The sequence below is a fragment of the Ursus arctos genome, unplaced genomic scaffold, assembly GCF_023065955.2.
Source record: "Ursus arctos isolate Adak ecotype North America unplaced genomic scaffold, UrsArc2.0 scaffold_8, whole genome shotgun sequence".
NCBI classification, from domain to species: domain Eukaryota; kingdom Metazoa; phylum Chordata; class Mammalia; order Carnivora; family Ursidae; genus Ursus; species Ursus arctos.
In genome coordinates, this window is record NW_026623100.1 from 80,797,019 (window position 1) to 80,810,878 (window position 13,860).

General features: G+C 53.1%; 1 protein-coding gene across 4 annotated transcripts in view; it reads right to left on the minus strand.

Moving 5' to 3' along the window:
* Positions 1–13,860, minus strand: part of RNF144A (ring finger protein 144A) — a 116,347-nt gene that overhangs the window by 56,294 nt on the left and 46,193 nt on the right. Inside the window, exon 1 of one of the 4 annotated variants that reach the window (XM_026518299.4) lies at positions 572–1,290. The exons of the other annotated variants lie outside the window; for them this stretch is intronic. Within the exon in view, the coding sequence (XP_026374084.1) occupies positions 572–590 (19 nt within the window). The 5' untranslated portion in view covers positions 591–1,290. Of the gene's footprint in view, positions 1–571; positions 1,291–13,860 lie in introns of those variants that run through there. 4 annotated transcript variants of the gene reach the window in all.

Genomic DNA, 13,860 nt, shown 5'->3' on the forward strand with positions numbered 1-13,860 from the left:
TTGGCTAAAATGCAGGAGTCAATCCAGCACTCAACTTCCCTAATGAGAAGACAGGTCATCACCACATGAAGGCTCTTGTCTTCCCCTGAAGTCAATGTCAAAGACTGCAAATGCTCGTATCCAGAGGGGAAAATCTCTCCTCAGACGTGAGCCTCCTAACCTCGCCGTGAGGAAGGCTGGCCCTCAGTGTGTCCTCACACAGGACCACCAGCAGGTCAGGAAGGGCTGCCCACCGCAGCTCCATCCCACCAAGTCAGAGACGAGTCCCAACATTACTTGCATATCCAGACCCCAGGCTCAACCCCTCACCCGCCATTCTAGAACTCACGTTCTGGCAGGGCCACTCCAATCTCCCTGTCTCAGCCCTGGCCGGGGAGACCCCACGTGCAGATGAGCTCACGAGGTGGACAGAGAGCCGCCAAAGTCATCATGGAGAGAAGTGATGGTGGCGATGCTGGGAACCCCTCCACACCCCACCTGTTCCCAGTGCCTCACCCGCCCCCACGCTGCATCTGTCTGCCAGATGCAGCCGGGAGCTCTACTAGATAGAAAAACAAACAGCAAAACTTACTCAAAATGAGCTCTGACATGGTGGCGTGGATTCGCGGGGCAGGAGCAGAGCTTCAACTCAGAGAAGGAAAGCCCCGGACGACCAGGGTCGGTGCTCCAACCTCAAACCCGCTCATTGTTTCCTGAACATGAAGCTTTGTTCAAAGCCCACCCCCGAGGGAATGGAACATAATCAAATAAACTGATGCAACCTTTCCTGAAGGGAAGCAGAGATGCGAACTTCAGATTATTCCCAGGAAAACAGCAGTGAGCAGCTGGGAGCGACAAGCTGGGAGCAGGCTTCCAAACGGAGGCATTCCTGCTGGGAATACCCATAATAACACAAGTCTATAAACCGTGTTTATTGGCAGCCTGGCGTGACAGCCTGGGTCTTCCCTCCCAGGACTGGTGAGCGGAGGCCCTGTGCGCGGAGCCCTCGGCCGCGGAGCACAGACGCAGCCGCCGCAGACGTCGGCTTCAGGGAAGGACAGAGCTGCTGAAGCGATAATGGGTCTAATGGGACTGTGTTCTCCTACAGACGTAAAACTCTTCGGTCACTTGAGAATCATTAGGATAGAATCACAGGACCAAAAATAATAGAACCCACTCTGTCCAACCAATGTTTTCCTCATTCACAAGTTAGCACTGGCCTCGGACACACCCACAGCCGTGCACGAATTTCCTGGCATTCCAGAAGGAAGCAGGCCCGAGTTCTGTAGGGCTGTGTAAGACCGAGTCTCGCCTCCTCTCCTCTCCGGGCCAGCTCACCACCCCCCCACCTGCACAAAGACGAAGGGAGGGGCTGAGGGGGGCTTTCTCAGGGCCCCCCCACAGCTGTGCACCTGCAGCACCATGACCACATCAGATTTCCCCCCCTGGAAACTGAGGGTCTCCTCAACCTCCCCCCCCCACACTTCTTGACATCCCTCCAGGCTTTCTTCTCCTCCCCGGCACTTATCACTGTCTTGTGGATTCTGTCCCGCTCTAGAATGTGCTCTCCCTGAGGGCAGCAATCCCCACACGCTTCGCTCACTCCTGTAACCAAACGTCCCGCAACAGTACTCACGGCAGACACACTCCACGAGAGCAGGTCGGCACGATCGGACACTCCACAACTCCTTGCCGGGGGAAAGCTGGGTAACGGTGCTAAAAGAACCACCTCCTCTATTATCCGAGGAGCTCCCTTAGTAACAGGGAGAATCTTACGCCTGTGTAACATCAACTACTTGGTATAATGTTCGACATTACACCTGGTATAATGTGTGCTATGTGGAAAGTCAATATTTGCTGAGTGGATGGCTCAGTAACTACAAGCAATTAAGTGTGATTTTCTCTACAGTGAAATAAAAACACTCATTTTGGCCCAATAAATTGATGTGAAAATTGCCCAAAGGACCATGGTGTGAACAGAAAATGTGCCAGGCTTCTCTTCCTGGGAACCAGGGCGCTGGCTCCCGGCCTCAGCTCTGCCCTCAGCCAGCTCCATGACCTTGGCAGACCTCAAGGGCTCGGCGCTCCGATGCACGCACGTAGAAAATGATAGGGTTCATTTTCCACCTGTAAAAATCAACTGCACATTTCCTAAATTATAATAACTTGGTTAGAGTTAAGGAGAAACGGATCCATTTGCATTGCGAATGTAACGAGAAGCCTTTTGGACAAGCAATAGGCAACATTCACCGATGCCCTGAACAGTGTTTAAAACGTTTGATAGGGAGGCCCCACGTCTAGGAATTCACCCACAGAATTAAAAACATCAGGGGCACGAAAATGTTCATTACGGTATTTCCTAGAACATGGTTAAACTTGAAGTGCATAAACATAATTTTTTAAAAGGTTCTCAAACCCGTAGAAGCAGAAGAATGGAAAAGTGCAGGTGCACCGGCTGCAGTTCAAAATGATACAGCCCGCGAGAAGAGTTTTTGGTCAAAATCTACAAACCTTTACCTACGCTGACCCATTGACCCAGAAACCCCACTTGTGGGCATGGGAGCGGTACATGAAGTTAGTCACGGCGGTCCTGTTTCAAACACCAAAAGATGAAAACCAATCCAAGCCAGACTAGTGAAATAAACCATGGGACATCCACGCTGTGGACACGGGGCATCCACGCTGTGGACACGGGGCCACAGCAGACAGCGCAGAGGGCTTCCTAAGCATGAAAATGGAAAGTTCTGCAAGACACGTTAAGGAAAAAGAGCCAAGTACACAGAGGTATGTATTATGCCCCAACACTGTGTGAACTTCATGTATACTTGCATTTATTTTTATTTGCATAAAGAAAGGGTGGATGAATACCCTGGATCCTAATTAAAACAGCTTCCTAACGCGGCCGGCAAGGCTCAGGGTGGAGAGGATGGCCGGGCACAGAGGCAAAGAGAACTTACCATATTTACATTTAAATAAATCTGCTTGTAAACACTGTGGACATCCCTGTTTTAAATTACAAAATTCTGTGCTCGCTTCGGCAGCACACAGGTTAAGATTACAACGTTCTAATAAAATGAATTTAAATATACTCGTGATAGCTTAGGATAAAGAAAGGGTCTCTCTTCCAGTCTTCATTCAGTCAAGGGATAGTGTCTATTCACTTGACACACCTGCTCGCCTACTTAAAGTTAGGAAACGTACGTCACTATTACATAAATTTAAAGAAAAGTTCCGAATGATATTTAATAGCATTTTTCTTCTCGGAGCTGGCTCAGAGTTCCAAAAATGTCAGTGTATCTCTGCTCTCCTACATGTCTCATCTGAATTTAAGATCTGACATTTATTTTGTCGTCAAGAGGTTCCACATCCTCTGACGGGCTGCCTCTCAGAGCTGAGATTTCAGACAGGCACCTGTCAGCTCAAGGAGAAAGGGTTTCACAGTGCCAGGCTTTGGGGGAGAGTTTTTGGTTTTCCCACAAGGTGAAAAAAAACAAAAGTGGCATTAATTCAAATAAGAATTAAGAAATAGTAATAATAGCTACTGTTGACTGAGAACCCCTCGGCCACCTGGCCTCCTCCCGCATCTGGCAGAGGGTCCTGGGCACAGGGAGGCCCGCCACGGAGATGGTCACGGTCCCGCTCTCTTGCCCACAGGGCTCTCTCGTCTCAAATGAAACTAGACTCTGCGAAGCCACAGGTGTCACGAGGTGGTGACACTGCTGGCCACGTGCAGAATCATGCTTTTAACGCATTCTTGCTTCTGAAGGACTCTCTCTGGTTTGCTCACAACACTCCTGGAGAACAGGTGTAAGTCTCCCCCTCCCTCATGCACCCATGACACAGCGGACTGGACGCGGTTGGTGACGATCCTGCCCGCCATTCCAACCTTTCCCCTTCTCTACACAGTTGACTCGTGTAACAAAGTTTTTGCCCCTAAAATTTCATTTCCAGTCCAAAATGCCTGAGCCTGCTGTGGAGACACGTCACAACCTCATCCTCAGAGCCCCACACCGCCCTCGTAGCCTCACAGCACTCAAACCCAGTCTACAGCGAGAAAGAAAATTTGATTTTGGCCACGCGCCCTAGTGTTTGTTGCCTGCGGAAGTTCTGGGCCTTCCCCACACACGGCCTTCACTGGCCCTGCTCCAACGGCACTAACAACCACCCCTCTCCTTCTCCACCTAGTGAATCTGCGTCCATCCCTCACGAGCCCGCTGGAGGCATCTCCCAAGACCCCCACAGCACCAGCCTGAGGGCCCCGTGTGAATCTCATGGGCCCCGTGTCTGAGGGACCCCACCCACAATTTACCTCCACGGTAAGTTTACAAGATTCTCAGGGTCAAAGCCACGCCACCTGGCCTCATGCTCCTGACTCTTCGTAGCTTTTGTTCTGCAAGTTTGATGACAACATGGCGGCCTTACTGTGCCCATCTCCGCGGAGAGGCCTAGGACATGCCACAGAATGCACCCAGCCAGTCTGTGGTTAAACAGGGAATGTGATTCTGAGAAAAGATCCTCAGTCTCTTTTACCCAAGGAGCATAAGACACCACGGGAGCCTGACAGAGACAACATCCTTCACGGAAGGTGTGTGTCTCTGGGACTAGAAGCCACTGGGTTTGAATCCCAGCTCAGCTACCACGTTACCATGGCAGCACGCTACTGTGGCAAGTCCCGCAAGGCTCATGGTTCCTGTAGTGCCATCTTGAACAACATGACACACATACTGCTTCATTTAACCCTCTCACTGGCTGTGAACTGCACACCCGTATCCTCACTTTATAGATAAGAAGACTGAGAGGTTGAAGTCCCGCAAAGTCTCCCGTGTTAAATATCGGAGCCCAGTATCACCAAAGCCATGCAGATCTCACAGCTCCAACCATAACCCATGGCCTCGTGGGCGCCACTGGCGATGGTGTCTGCCTGTTGCTGATCATTCAGCATGTGCTTTTGGGATTCTTCTGCCCCCGTTGGTAGAAGGTGTGTGCTGTTGGGCTAAGGTGAGCTGGAGAACTGATCTCATGACCCCGTCCTGCCTGATCACCTGCCTTACCAGCTGCAAACATCTGTAAAACGTGTCCCTCTGGAAGTTTCAGCCAGGATACAGCCCAGGAATGGGACCCCTGACCTTGGCCTCAGGAGCCTGTACAGGTTGGACACACCCTGGAGACACACAGCTGCTGCCTTGTCAGCCACGGTCACCAGACACATCTGCAGTAAGCAGCCAATCTCTCAGGTAGGAGTGGTCATAAGCTAGAGGGGCTAGGAAGTGGGGGACCTAGACGGGAAAGGGGTGCCAACAGGAGTCGAACCCCACTTTTCCACTCCAAGAAATAGCTATTAGCCCATAGAAGAAACCACCTGGGGCTGTTTCCACTCAACCCAACCCACTCGAAAAAAATCTTCTAAAGGTAAAAATAAGTTACAAGCATATGACGACGTGCAGTTTAAGAAGATGAGTGGGGGAGAACACCAGAAGTTATATAATACCCCTGCTGCAGGTTGGGGGAAAGTTGTCTCCCAAAGTCTGACAAACGAGCAAAGGGGCATGGCAGCATTTCACTGTCACTCAATCTCCCTGCAGAACCGCCATGCAAATGAGCGAGCATGTGCCCACAACACCTGCCTGGGACGAGGAGGAGGGGGAGGTGAAGGAGGAGGGGGACCAGTTAAAATTAGACTCTGCTGAGGGGTGTGTCATTGCTCAGGCTTCCACGGAAGCAGGTGCATGCCACCGGCTCCAGCCTGGTTGGCTTTTACCTGTACGAGGTGGTAGGCATGGAGGGGAGAGCCATCCCTCCCAGGACACCACCCCCTCACCCCTTTGCAAACTGGTAAGAAAAGACCAGAAAGAAAACTGCACTCCGTTCAAAAGCAGCCAAGCAGGAAGCTAGAAATAGCCCTTTTGTACTCTCTTCATTTGCAGTAGGAAACTTTCAAGGCCTCATTTCAAAGGTGGAGGTACAGGTGCAGGTTAGAGAACCAGGCGCTGAATCCACGCGAAAAATACAGTAAAAGAGCGAGGGAGAGCCTTGGGAATCCTATTGTCCAAGCCCTTGTTCTCTACGTCACTCAGAGACAAGAGGCTTCCACTGCCACGGAGCCCAGTGGCAGAATCAAGCCAGAAGACAGGCCTCCTAACGCCCAGATCGTCAGAGTTGCCGGGCCACCCACTGAGATCCCAGGGCTGCCTGCACTTATTCTAAAGCGGCCCATTCCTAGCGAGCTGTTCCATGTGGCTGAAATGCTGGGCAGAAAGCAGGATGTCTGCCAGAGAGAAGGGTCAGGGAAAACACACCGTCATCCTGAAACTCTCTCGTTCTTAGCCAGACCCCACCTAAGAGCCCCACCTATTTTTCGGTCATCGTCATCCCATCACAAAAGCTGCTGCGTCGTTTATTTTGCAACATTCAGGATCTTCCCGGTATCTACGCTGAACAAGATCAGGATTACCCCATATGCCAGACAGGCCCGTCAGCGGGGGCCTCCCCACCCCCGGCAGATCTCACGGTGCCAAAGAAATCAGGCCGACTCGAGAAACCAGACAACTGAAGGCCATGCCTCACAGGCTCTTGGATATCGAGGGAACAGAGAGAGAACACCCGTCTGCACAGCCCTCCCAGAGGGCCCGGGGAACTTCCGGCCTGGGGCCAACCTCAAGCCAGCTGGAGTTTCTGGAACACGGACAACACAATGGGGTGGCAGGAAACCAGCAGACAACAACAATAAAGTAAAATAAAACGGTGATCAGTGTTTCTGATTTTCTACACTCACCCAATATTCTACAGGGCGCGTGTTCTCCTTCATAATAAAACAGGTAAGAAAATGCGGCAACGAGAAAAGACACGTTAAGGAAAATAAGGTAGAGCCAGGAGTGATTTCAGGGCACAAAATTCATGTCCTCGAAATTTGTTTCTTCATTTTCTTTAAGAAACATTTGTGTGCACTAAATTTTGTGTGGGCCATGGCTGTGGGGGCGTAAATGTGGCTCAAAACTTCCAACAGGGACGAGGGGCTGGGGGAAGGGCAGGAAGCACCAGGCCGGCTGAGCGGTCACTGCAGGAAACGCGGCCCCAGAGGTCGTACAGAAAGAAGACTCACATCGCCTGCTTCCCAGGCCTGGTGGCCGAGCACCGACCCTGGTACCTCATGGCCTGCAGCCCCTGCTCTCCAGGGGATTGGGCAAGTCACTGAGCCAAGCCGGGCCTCAGTTTCCACATCTACAAAAGGATGGTGACACTTGTAGTTCGCGAGGGCTGCCAGAACCAAGGACCGCAGACCGGGTGGTGCATACGATTTACCGTCGGGCAGTTCTGAAGGCTGACGTCTGAGACTAGGCATCGCCGGGCTGGCTCCTTCAGAGGCTCCGAGGAATGATCGGTTCCAGGCCTCTCTCTCCCCGGCTTGCAGGTGGCTGTCTTCCTCCTGTGTCTCTTCCCACCATCTTCCCTTTTGATGTGTCTGCCTCCAAATTCCCCCTTTTCAGGAGGACACCTGCAATGCTCATGCAAGGCCCACCCCAGTGACCTCAATTCTACCGGATTCCCTCTGGAAAGGCCCTGTCTCCACATAATAGCACATTCCCAGGTCCTGGGGACAGGACTCGGCACATGAATTTGGGGGCACACAGCCCTTAGCAGTGCTCAGGGCTGTCACGAGGACCAGACACATGACCAGATGTGACACGCTGCTGACACACAGTCAGTGCTCTGCAAGGAAGGATGACGGTTGCCGTGGTCGTGATGACTCTCGCGGGCCAGCAGGCAGGAGACCCAAGGTGCACGAGGCCATGGCCATGGTGTTCCTGAACCTGAGACCTCATCTGACCGACAGGAGTGAGCCACGCTCCGATAACGTCACTGCCGGCGAGCGGGAGGCGCTCAGAGGACGCGGCATGGCAGTCACTGCCCGTTCTGATGTTTGAGGAGGGTGATTCTCGGAGGCATTGGCAGCTGCCCTATCGGGTCCAAAAGTGAATCCTTTGTCCTGAAGAAGAGTTACTTTGTTTTTCCCTAGACATTGTGGCTCAACTGATTTATAAAAGACAAATCTACAGGTAATTCTGGCTGCTATTTTGTACGGCTGGAGAAAATGACCAAGTTGTCAAGTGGGTTTGTCTCCTGTGAGGAGACCAGGCTGGCCCTGTGGAGCAGAGGGGGTCCTCCACCCCAGGAGTCCTGCTGGGAAGCCCGGGGCCTCATTCCTGCCAGGGCCACCGGCCACACTGTAATTACTGGACCAGTGTGCCATGTTCCCAGAATAAACCGTTGGTTTGCCCTGGCTAAGGATGTGACTAGCAATTGGCTAGGTTGGATATTGCCAACCAGAAGTTTGTTCTGGCATTAATTCTGACCTGCCTTCCTTCTGTGCCCTAAATGTTCACTGTCCTCCTCCTTCAACCAAAATAAAATACAAATGTCCTTTGCCAACATATTTTAACTCGTGAGTCATCCCGAAGGATATTCTCATTCTGTATTTTCTAATGCAAATAAGGAAAGCCAGACGGTTCTAGAACGTATGTCCAGAGCGGCTACGAGAGAAGACACTTGACAAAGGGACCCAGGCAGGGCTAGGTGGGCTAGCTCCCGTTGCCACCACCCCCGCCGCTGTCAGCCCAGGCCTTGCTGTCTTAGCCTCACGCCGTCCCAGCCGACAGCACACTGCCTTCCCCACAAGTCCCCTCTGTTCCACGTCACGGCTGCAGTGCCCCACAGCAGGAGGGGCCCACATCTAAAAGCAGAAAACAACAAATCCTAGAGAATTAAGACTCCTTTCAAGAGGAAACCATTTCCCCTAAGCCACAGACGTCAGTATCTCATGGCACGCAGTGACCCATTTCTGGAAACCATCAGTGTTCCTTGAAATGCTAACAAGAGGTGCCCCCCCAAAATATGGATTCCAAAAGCAAACAAGTTCGTGCTTTGAGTTCAAAAGTGTGCTCACGTCCTTCAACTGATCTGATTCTCCCAGCAAACTCCCGGGTTCTTCCTCGTTTCACACACAGGAAAACAGAAATCTATGGAAGAAACTTAACTCACTTCCCCCAGAAGCAGACCCTGAGACACCGAGAGAGTCAAGTAGCTAATTTAGGAAGCGATGCCAGAAGCACGGCCGTTGCTGTGGGGAAGTGAGGGTGGCTGGGAAAGGCGGCCAGCAAGGACCCGCGAGCCAGCAGCTGCCAGGGCAGCTAGTGGAAGCTAATCCCTCTGGGGAAGGTGGGGGGCTGCTGTCACTCCCTGCTCATCGTCACCCCATCCTAGAGGCAAGGGAGACAGCTCTCCGTGAGCAGGGGCTGCTCCAGGCCAGGCTGGGTGCTATCTCCCCATCTGCTGCCCCTCAGACCAAGTCCTCGGGCAAGGAGATGCAGGTGCCCACGGCCGGCCAGGGGGTGCTGGGGGGCAGGGGTGTGGTCCTCGCAGGCCGTGGGGCTCCTGCCCTTTCCCTGGCTGGGCGCACCCGAGCCCTGTGCTTCCGGGAAGCTCCCCTGTGGAAGGCGACAAGGAGCCGGGCCCTTCTGTGGATGAGGAGTTCCAGTTTCCACAGAACATTTTCAGAGCCTGATTTGCGGTCATTTGTCAGTGGCTCTAACTGGAGGAAGAACGGCCCAAAGGCACAGAGATGGGTTAGAATGTATTCCACTCCATTTGTGAACTGCTAAGAGCCTCGGGTCATGGAGCAAACAACGGACCATCAGGGAGTCCCAGCAGGGGTGGGGACTGGGGGTGTGCATGAGGACACACGGACGGAGGGGGTCCCCAAAATGTCCTGCAGATGGCTATAAAACTCATGACCCTCTTAGCAGAAAACAGGCAGGAACTCAAGGGTCGATTTGGGGAAAGGAGCCTGTGCAGGGTAGACACGCACCTGCAAGAACAGAGGCACCCAGGAGGCAATGCCCGCGAGGTGTGACCACAGGGCTTGCGGCAGGGAACCTGGCCGTGTGCCCGTCGGGGATCAGGGCACGTGCAGAACCCGGGCGCTCGGCCAACCGCGGGCTCCCTCCGAGTCCTGCGCACAGAACACCCCGCGGTTCTTAGTCTACTGCACAAGGGGGTCAGACCACCCCAGACCAGCTTCCAAAGCACTATTTACTGTGCGGCAGAATGCCAAGGGAGGAGGCCCTCACGGAAAAGGGATCGAGCTACTAGTAACCTCTACCTTAAAATGTTCTTTCTATAACAGGCTGTTAGGGATATTTTGGTAATTGGGGATTTCGACAGTGGCAATTTGTCCTTCTCCCAAAACAAACCTCAAAGCACAGGCTTGCAGGTTCTGGGAAGGCCAGAGCCGCTCCTGCGGACCAGAGACGGTCCCGTCCGTGTGCTCCGCTGTTCTGGTTTCTGTGCCCTGGGAAGACAACATCCACCATGTGGGGAATAAGCCCAACGTTAAAATCTTCCAGAGCCGCCCTGGCCAATGCGTCATGATGAGACTCACGGAGTCGACCACATCACCTCTTTGTCTTACTAAATATAGGGCTTAAGAAACAAGGCAAACTCAGGGCCTCACAGGACGGGGCACACAATTGTTTGCTGAGTGAATGCCTTCTCTCCGACTGAATGTGTGCTTGTGGTGTTTGGGGTGTTTTCCTCTTTCTTTCTTTCTTCTTAAATAACAGTAAAATTTTAACTCTCTCAAAACTAAAATGGACATCCTGTTTAAAAATGGGAAACACGGGGCACCCGGGGGGCTCAGTCGGTTAAGTGTCTGCCTTCGGCTCAGGTCATGATCCCACGGTCCTGGGATCGAGCCCCGCGTCGGGCTCCCTGCTCAGCAGAGCCTCCTTCGCCCTCTGCCTCCGCCTGCCTCTCTGCCTACTTGTGCTCTCTCTCTCTGTCAAATAAATAAATAAAATTTTTAAAAATAATAATAAAAATAAAAATGGGAAACAATAAATGAAAACCCCAGGGAACACATAGTGGTTGTGAAAACAGAGACTTCCTTTGAATATTACAAAATTAATTACCAAAAAAAAAAAAATGCTGTGCTTATTTCACTGTTTATCTGGAAATGACAGGGAAATGGCTTCATCCACAGAGTCCGGAAGACAAAGCCCTGTAATGTTTTCCAGAACCCGGAGCCACGGGCCGTCCACTCTGTGCTCCAGTGAAGTCGCATTCACACGCACCTGCTCTCTGAGTGAATTCACGTCCGTGTCCAAAAGTGTAACGGGGTACCCAACCCCTCATAATGGTCCCCGAAATGCATCAAAGCCCTAAATACACAGACCTTTCCGTAACTGGGTAACTGAGAGAAAACACCCTCCCTGCAGGAGGGGCTGGGGGCTGCCAGCCCTCTGACCCGACGTTCCCACCGGCCCTTGCGAGCTTGGCCCTGCACACACACCACCGAGCAGCTCAGCCTCCCGCCACGGCCTCCAACACACCCCCTTGCAGCAACCAAGGACGCGTCCCATGTCCCCTCCTGGCCACAGCACAAACCACTGTGTACAGAGTGTTCAATGCTCCATCCTGGCAGCGCCCGGCCCACGGAGCCGAGGGACCTCTCGTCTATGCGCCACTCCACGGGAAGCATCCTGCAGAAGTACTCGGAGGACTCCTTCAGACGCAGGATCCAACTTCTGCACCCACTCTCCTCGCAATCTTCTCGATCTCAAACCACAGGACGAGGATTCCACGGAAGGAGAATTCAGACCGCAGGGCGTGTGCCCTTTGGCTGTTGGTTTTGTTGCTCGTTCCTCTACATCCCTGCTCCTCCTGCAACGGTGTCCTCTTGTCGGCGCCCCCTCATTAGTCCTTGTACAGCTCTGCCTCCGAGCTGGTCATGGGGGCCATGGGAGAATACGAGACTCGAGCCACCAGCCCCCAGTGCAGCTCCCGGAGGGACAGTTCTCGAAAGGAAAGCTCCCTACCACATGCAGAGTGCGTGCCCCACACCCTCCTCTCAGGTGGGGCTGCTTGGGGGCAGAAACCATATTAAATTCGTCTTAAAAACCCCAATGCCTCACCCAGCGACTGCACAGAAAGGACACATGGCCCAGAAACCCTGAGTTTTACCTCCAGACGCGTCAGGAACCAGTGAGAAGGTTTCTCCTCTTCGATTACAAGGAAGGACAAGGAAGGGAAGAAGAGCAGAGAAGCAACACGAAGTACGAGAGGAGGACGAAGGGAGGGAAGGAAGTTAAACTCCTTGGTTTATCTGAGCCTCTTCTCTTGTCACGTTCTTTCATCCTGTCATTCTTGGGGGAGGCCTCCAGGGAGAGGGCGTCTGCGTGGAGCCACACGTTCAGCGACACACATTCGCTCTGAGCAGGGAACGAAGCCAGACAAAGTGGCTTCGCAGAGCACAAGACGCCCAGGAGCAGTTTACCACGTGACGAGGGATGTCTGGGAGCTGGGACGGCGACACGCTCCCCGGCTGAAGCGCCAGCGCCGCGGTGAGCACGACGCGGCCAGCACGACGCAGTGCAACTGATCGGGACGGCTACGCGTTAGCTCCGGGGCCCCAACGACAAACCCAGCAGACGTGCTCTCATCTCTAAAACGCACGGGCCGACTGCAACCCGAAGACTCCTCGCTTGGCCAGTGAGGGCGAACATCAGCCCCAGCAAAAGTCAGGCTTCCATCCTGAAATACTTCATGCTCCTCTCAGCTGAGAACTCTCGAGGTTACCTGCCCCCTTCTCTCCAGACCCCCGGTGTGTCTGGGAGGCGCAGCTCAGAAAGCAATGTCCTCACACATCTCAAACACAGAAACTGGATTTCAGGCGTCAAACTGCTTCTCCTGGCCTTGTGAGCCTCATTCCAGTCTACGTACAACTTTTCCCCGGGCCCCTGCTTCCACGCGCAGGACAGTCCCCTTATTCAACCATCTCTTAAAGCCACCGTTACGCTGGGGCACCTGCGTGGCTCAGCTGGTTAAGCTTCCAACTCTTGATTTCAGCTCAGGTCACGACGTCAGGGTTGTGAGATCGAGACCCATGCCGGGCTTGGTGCTGAGCATGGAGCTTGCTTAGGATTCTCTCTCCCCCTCTGCCCCTCCCCATTCTCTCTCCCCCTCTCTAAACAGATAATAATAAAATAAAATCATTACGCTCACGTGGTCTCTCTTCCCTGGTCAACCCCAGCACAGTTCAAAGACCCCCAAAGGTTCAGCACAGGCCTCATGATGGCACCAGCCAGGGGAAGAGCATGAGGCTGTCCAGTCACGAACTGCAGACCTTCTGTGTGTGAGGGCCTGGGCTGGGCACCGGCTAAGGACACCCCACCTCAGGAAGCTTACATGTCATTGATAAAATAACGCACACGCATAATTAACTGCATAAAACAGAAGCGAAAGACTAATGTTTGACTGACTGCCCAGTATTACCTATTTAAGCCCACCTATCACATGAATGCAGCTATAACCCAGTCCAAAGAGATGTCTACGTGTTACCCTGACTTGACAGGTGAGGACACTGAGCCAGAAGGTTAGAGTTCACAGAAAACAGGACATGTGTTTATAGTAAGTGATAAGGAGTTTCCGAATGCCAACGGACACGACGAGTGGCACGTCCACCCCGCCCTCCAGGGACAGCAGCTCCAGGAGGAGGTGGCGTTTCCAGGGGGCCTCACCAGGAATGCTTCATGGAAGAGGGCCCCCCGGGATCGGGCCGATGTTGCTACGTGACAGCAAAGTGATTCCAGGCAGAACCAGAGACAAGAAACAGTCCCAGCCACACTCTGCACGGGAAGGCCTGGCCTTACGGAACCACCCACGGCAAGCCCGTCCGCGCCAGAGCTCCCGTTCGCTGAAAGAAACGCTAACGGGGTCCTTGCTCTGTACATTAAAATCTCCTTCGGGCTGGGTCTACGCCTTTCTTTGCAGCCCCAAAAGCTGCACTCACAGAGCCCTGAACAAAGTCAGTACTTAATACAGAAATTA